We start from the raw sequence: 6,797 nt of genomic DNA, 5'->3' as shown, positions 1-6,797 counted from the left end.
TCAGCATATAAGGCACTCCGCGTATGGGGTCCCCGGGGTATATGGCACATGTAGTACATAGAGTGCGAAGAATAGGGGTGAAAAAGTTTGTTTATGACCCTTAAGAGAAGCTGTACACATAAAATTTATTTATAATGCGCACGTGTCTTTTTCTGGAACTGCTAGTTCGCAAGTTGATACCAATATCACCCCAACTGCACAAATTGAAAAAAAAAAACATGAATTACCTAAAACTTAAATCAGAAATCACATTTTGGTTAATTACTGGCTAACTTTTTAGCTCGATTGATGACAAAAATTATTACAAATATTTTTAGCGCACACTTTTTGTAACTCGTTGAGCATTGGCAGGTGTTGCTCATTTTATATTACAATTTTTAATGTAGCTTTCATACGATTTTTCTTGTTAATCTTTACGTTAGTTTTACTTTTTCAATATTTTTGTTTACGCTTTGAGTAATATATTCCTATTAATGTCTTTAGGATTTTTTAAAAAAAAACTTCTTTTATGGAAGACATCGAAACAAAAAGTAAAGACTCTTTAGCTGGTAATTACGTTATTAATTAATATGGATTTCTACTATATTATCCTTTTTCTTTGAAGTTGTTCTATAACTTTAAAGAATCTAAGTTAATTTTTAGTAATATACCTTTTTCTTAAAATTGTTTAAAAAAATTAATTTAATTTAAATTAAGAACTTTAATAAGGGAATTTCTATTTATAAAACATTATTTGATTTTTTTTTTTTAACTTTAAATTTATACTAAAAATTTCTTTTTCATGCATATATACAATTTTTTTAATTACATTGCATAGAAATTTCTTTATTATTTTAACCTTTCTGTAGATGCTAAAGGGCCTCACCACAAAGGAAATGTTCTTTTAAGCATTGGATTGTATTTTTTTCTCTCCTACTTTTTTGAGCGACTTGGGTTTTTTCTCGTTCTCTCTTTCACTGTTTACTTGAAACTTTTGGGCTACGAAGGAGCACGGGCTGCTCAATTTTCTCAATTCTTTTGGACTTTAACAAGTTTAGCTTCACTGCTCCTCAGTTATTTAGCAGATTCCGTTTTTGGTATGTTCCCATATGTATGAAAGTAAGTAAATAAATTATTTTATAAAATTTATTAATATTTAATTAAATTTTTATATTTAATATTTTTTCTTATAAGGGTATTTATAACATTAACATTATTATATAATATATATTTTTTTAAGAAATTTTAAATTTTTTTGATTTGTTAATCCTTTGATTATTATACTTTTTTGTTGAATTTTAACATTTTTTGGCAACCTTAGTAAAGTTTTATATTATTATTCTTTTGGTTTTGAATGTTTAGCTTCATGGTCACCAATTTTTTGTAGTTTACTTTTTTGCTATATTTTTATATCTATAAAAGTAGATTAACTTGTTCTAGTTATTATTTTTTTCATTTTATTGTTTAATTATTAATTAAATTTTAAATTCTATTTTTAGTATTTTAAATAATGCATCAACTAGTTTATTTTAATATTGTATTATACTCTTTTTTTTTGTTCTAATAACAAACAGAACTCCGATTATATTACATATTCTAGGCCGCTTTCCTGTTTTACTTGGAAGTTTATTTATTGGAACCATTGGCTTTGGTAAGTTTTTTAAAATAAGATCCAATAGAATATACAAAATTTCAATTAATTAATTATAATTTCATAAATAAAATTTTATTTATTTATTATAATTTCGTATTTAGTAAAATAATAATTCACATTCAATCATGTATAACTTATTTTTGCTGCGAATCTATGAATTAGTAAGAAAGGGATATTAAAAATTAGTCACATGTCACTACTTTTTAATTAAATATTTCTGTGAATATAATGGACAAGAAAGTAAAAGGAATGAAACAATTATTATATTCACATCACTATTCAGGCTTTTTTAGGAGATTCTTTACTTAAATAAATAATGAAAAAGGATTAATTATCGATTGTTCATGCTATTAACAAAAAAAATCAATGAAAAATCTATAATTATAATGAAATGTAGCATTTGTTGTTTTGATTTACTTATATAGTAACAAAAAAGGAAATTTTTTTGACACGTGCTCTTTTTTATTAATGGCTCCCGTTGTCTTTTCTTCTGCTTGTTAAGCATGAAATTAAAGAATTTTTTTTTTCAGGACTGATTTCTCTTTCTTCTCATATAAATATCAGCAGCGCAATTCTCTTTTTTATTGGTAAAGTTATATAATAATAATAAGTAAATATTTAAAATAAATTAGAATATATGAATATATAATAAAATAGTTATAAAATAAAGGTATCTTAAATATTTACTACTGACAGATATTATTTATAGAGGAGAGTTTGAAATATGTTAATATCATGAATATATTTTTTATGTTTATATTTTTGTTTAAGAAAAAGTTAAATTTTAAATTGTTTAATATTTAAATGAAATAAATTCTAAATAACTAATTTTTTTATAATACTTTTTTATCTGAGATGAAGTTGGAATTTTTTTGTGTTTTAAAAAAATTTGTTTTGTATAACTTTAATATAATATTTTTTAGTTTATATTAATTTTAGGGTTAAAGAAATAAATATTTTCTGTATGTATAATTTTTTTAAAGTTATAGTAAATTTTTTGTATTATTTTTTTATTTTCTTTAATTTTTTATGCTTTATTTAAATTAAGTAGAAGTTATTATACTTAGGCGTTGTTATTAACGTATAACGATTAAAAAAATTATCCTAAATGAAAAAGAAATATATAAGTATTTTAAAATTTCAATTTATAATTTTTAAATAATTAAAAGAATAAATAAATAATGAAGAAATATATTAAGAATAAATATAAAAGCATTAAATGGTAACTACAAATAAAGAACTAATAATAAAGTATTGAGTGTTTATTTTTTTAATAGTTGATTAAAATATACTGTAAATAATAAAAATATTAACTAATAAAGAATTATTACTTAAATAAATAAGAAAAAATTTTAAACTAATAAAAAGTAAATAAAATATATATAAGAAAATAATGAATAATAAAAATAATTACTAATAAAGAATTATTATTGACTTACAAAATTTATAATATATAATAAAAAATATGTAAAATTCGAAAATATAAAATAATAAAATAAATAAAATATATAATACGAAAATAACTAAAAAAGTATAATAAGTAAATCACTTAAATAACAGGCTCTGTTATACTTGCTTTGGGCGCAGGAGGAGCCCGGCCAGTCCTAACAGTTTTAGGTTGCTTCTATTATTTTGTTAATATATATTATATAAAACTTTTTTTTTATATTTAAATTATTTTTTATTCTATTTTTTATATCTATATAAAATGTGTTTTTTATTTTATTATATTTAGGAGATATTGTCTTCTTTATTATTTATTTATTATTTTATTAGTTATTAATTTTTTATACATATATTTTTTATATTTTGTAACTATTTATAAAAGTATATTTATTTTTTTTAGGAGCTGATCAGTTTAATATTAAAGATAAGCGGCAAGCAGTGCATCAGAAGCATTACTTTCAGTATTTATACTTATTTGCAAACATTGCAGCTGCGCTTTCTTCAGGATTAATTGCTTTTTATGCTAATGGAGGTGCTTTTTTATAATAATAATATTCTATTATTTTAATGAATTTAAAAAAAATTATATTGAAAAAAATAGTGAAAGATTTAATAGTAATACATTTAATAAAAGTACTATTTACGAATATTATTAATAATATTGAGTAAATTATAAAAAGTTTATAAGTTTGTTACTACTTTTTAAGAAAAGTTGTTTGCTTAAAGTTTTTGTAATATAAAAAGATAATACACTTTTTTTTGTATATTAAAACAGTTTTGCTCGTAGAATATTATTTTGTAATAATATATATTCTACAAGTTTAAAAAAAAATTCAAGTAAATTATTATATACTTCATTATAGTAAATCATAAAATTATTATATTTACTTCTAAGAAATCGGGCCTCCTACAAAGAGAGCAAACTACTTCAATAGTTTTGTAATGTCCTCTGCATTTTACGCGGTTTCTCTGATCATCATCCTTTTAGGTAATTTTTTTAGTGAGACAACATTTAAAAAGTACACTTTTGCACATGCGGCATGTTATGTTAGAGCGCGTGGGTTTGTCTAGTGATGCCTCCACTTATCGGTTCTTATGATTATTTTATTAGGCAGATCACATGGCTTTCCCCCCTCTATTTCCATTGATTCTTATATTTTTTTTTAGAGGTCTCGTCATTCGTGTTTCACATTTTAGTTGGTTTGTTTTTTAATGTATTTTTTTCCGGGTTCACTACTTAAAAAAAACATTTTACTTTTATTCGTTACATGTTTGTAGTGAAAAAAACACCTACTCCATATGCCCTGCTATATAAATAACGTCACGTGCATCCACGTGGAATTTATCATGTTTAAAATGCGTGACTTTTTTCTGCTTATTTTGTAGCAAATGAGTTCAGACTATTTTCCAAAGTACCCAACTATAAACAATTCTATAATGATCCACAGCTGTATTAAAGTATCCAATAATGTTCGTATCTTTTATAGTTTCTCGGAAGCTTTACAAACCCGAACGCTCGGGCTCTGCTTTGACGAATTTCATTCGCGTTTGTTACTATTCGGCTTGCAGGAACATTTACGGCTTCTTTGTCTGCCTTGGCTTTATACTACAGTTTGTGAGTTTAGGTGGGTCATAAATATAATAATCATGTATACCACGAGTAACAATACTGCGATCAACAATTAGGACTCTCCCTTGTAAGCCTTTTTGTGAGCCACTTGGCCATTAACGGTATTGCATTGGCCTTCTCCTTCCTGGGACTTGCCTTCATGATTTTTCTCAACGATAACGGCTGGGTCCGCACTGCCTCAAATAGCGACCGTTTCAGCGACCAGTTCATTGCTGATTCGATGGCGCTGCTCAAAATATTGCCATATATAGCCTTTGCAGCCATGTTCTGGTGCGTCTATACCCAGATGTCGTCCACGTTTCTACTGCAGGGTTGCCAGATGAACACGATGAATTCTCTGAAGGCCACCCAGTTACCCATGATCAATAGCGTCGCCATCATAATTTTTGTGCCGATCTTTAATTCGCTGGTGTACCCGTTCCTGGAACGTAAGGGCTACCCAACCTCGCCTCTCCAGCGCATCGGTGCCGGTCTTCTCCTAGCATCCCTGACCATGCTTGTCTCTGGCATCGTGGAGGTCTACCGTCTCCGCAGTCCTCCTAGCATTAACAAAGAAAGCTGTTCTGATTTAGAAGAGTTTAAAAAGACGTTTGAGAGCAGCATGAGCATACTAGCCGCTCTGCCACAGCTCGTACTTGGTGGCCTCTCGGAAATCCTCGCCGCCATTACCTTCAGTGACTTTTACTATGTGGAGGTTCCCGAGAACGTGCGGTCGGTGAGCCAGGCCCTTAGTTTGCTGGCCATTTCTTTTGGAGCTGTTATTAATTCGAATCTTATTAAAGTCAGCGAGGGAACTCTTATCAAGGATGATTTAAATACAGGGAACTTGGATACCTTTTTCTTTATTATCTTTGGTCTAGGCATGCTCAACTTCTTGATTTTTATAATGGTTTCGAGGCGCTATGTGTATACTTCTCCACCCCTAGCGCCTGCAAAAATAAATGAAAAATAAATGAATAGTATGTTTGTGTATTAATATTTCATTACTTTTAATTCATTTTAATTTCACAATATGTTTATAATTATTATCGATGACTAATATTGTAACAAGCTTAAGTTTGCTTCACTAAACACAAGTATTTAACAAAATAACAACTTTTGGTTATAGAGCAATTTATACGCCTTCTTTTTTAAAGTTTAAACACTATAGTTACGTTTAAATGTAGTTAAAAATTATTTATTAAAAGTGTCAAAAAGAGTTTACTATCAAATAGTAAAACCTTTTTGGTGAGCTAATAGTCGCATACTATAACCAGATCATTAGGGTGCATAATAATAAAACAAATTTGCATTAGGTGGGCAATTACGCTTTTTTAATGCGTATTTGTGTTAAATATAACGACTTTATGGATGTTACCTTGAGTTATCACATTTTTTACCAGTTAGCTTCGCTCTCCACAACGCATAGTTGTTGCTATAAAGAAAGGGGACTACCTGGCTTTGGAGTAGCCCTCCCTCGTTGGATCCCTTTAATAAAGATATATTAATTCGTGAATATAAAAATAAAGGCTGAGTTTCTCTCGCCGGTGTTTAATATTTTCACTGTTAAATCAGATTCTCATATCTTGAACGACTTTAGCGCTTATAATAAACACGTACTGTCTATAAAGTTTTTTATTAAGTGTTTGAACGTATAATGTTGTATATTTGTATACAACTTTGAATTACTTTAATTTGATTGGAGGTCACTATTAATATCTACCTTCTTTCCACGATTCAGCAAGTAGTCCTAAGCCAAGTTAAAAAACGAGTTACTAATCAGAATAATTTAGTGTTTTTTGTTAACAGGCTTGGTTTATTGTTCTTTTCTCACAATAATTTGGCATTTTTATGAAAATTATATTGTAATTATTAAATATTTATATAGCTTTTCCATTAAAAATTTTTTTTCTCAGAATCTTTATGATACCGCTTAAAAGGGTAACACTGGTAAGCCCTTTTTGTCCAACTTTTAACTGTTAAACGCCCTTAGAACTGAGCGTAGTATGCCAGTAAAAAAAAAAAAGAATTTATAAGCATAAAAAGTGAATTATTTAATATAGAATACCTTGTATATAACGGCTATACAAAATTTAAAAGTTGTTTGTA

The 6,797-nt window shown here is 27.2% G+C and overlaps 1 protein-coding gene across 1 annotated transcript; it reads left to right on the top strand.

The window, feature by feature from the left end:
• The first annotated feature begins 483 nt into the window (after positions 1-483).
• LOC135144128 (solute carrier family 15 member 4-like) lies at positions 484-5,661 on the top strand. The gene is made up of 9 exons (XM_064076120.1): positions 484-548; positions 849-1,076; positions 1,580-1,630; positions 2,164-2,220; positions 3,194-3,250; positions 3,480-3,611; positions 3,975-4,067; positions 4,567-4,704; positions 4,766-5,661. Exons 1-9 carry the CDS (start codon positions 509-511, stop codon positions 5,659-5,661), a joined length of 1,692 nt encoding a protein of 563 aa, XP_063932190.1. The 5' UTR covers positions 484-508.
• Positions 5,662-6,797: the final 1,136 nt, after the last annotated feature.

This window comes from Zophobas morio, unplaced genomic scaffold, assembly GCF_036711695.1.
Source record: "Zophobas morio isolate AGI-343-1 ecotype UQ-CSIRO unplaced genomic scaffold, CSIRO_AGI_Zmor_V1 ptg000083l, whole genome shotgun sequence".
Lineage (NCBI taxonomy): Eukaryota > Metazoa > Arthropoda > Insecta > Coleoptera > Tenebrionidae > Zophobas > Zophobas morio.
This window is presented reverse-complemented; position numbering and strand designations above follow the sequence as displayed.

Bases quoted from the DNA above. Each gene is read 5' to 3' on its own strand.
- LOC135144128 (XM_064076120.1), top strand. From the start codon at position 509: ATGGAAGACATCGAAACAAAAAGTAAAGACTCTTTAGCTG. The intron at 1,077-1,579 runs GTATGTTCCCAT...TACATATTCTAG, and splicing joins TTTAGCAGATTCCGTTTTTG to GCCGCTTTCCTGTTTTACTT. The intron at 3,251-3,479 runs GTTGCTTCTATT...TATTTTTTTTAG, and splicing joins GCCAGTCCTAACAGTTTTAG to GAGCTGATCAGTTTAATATT.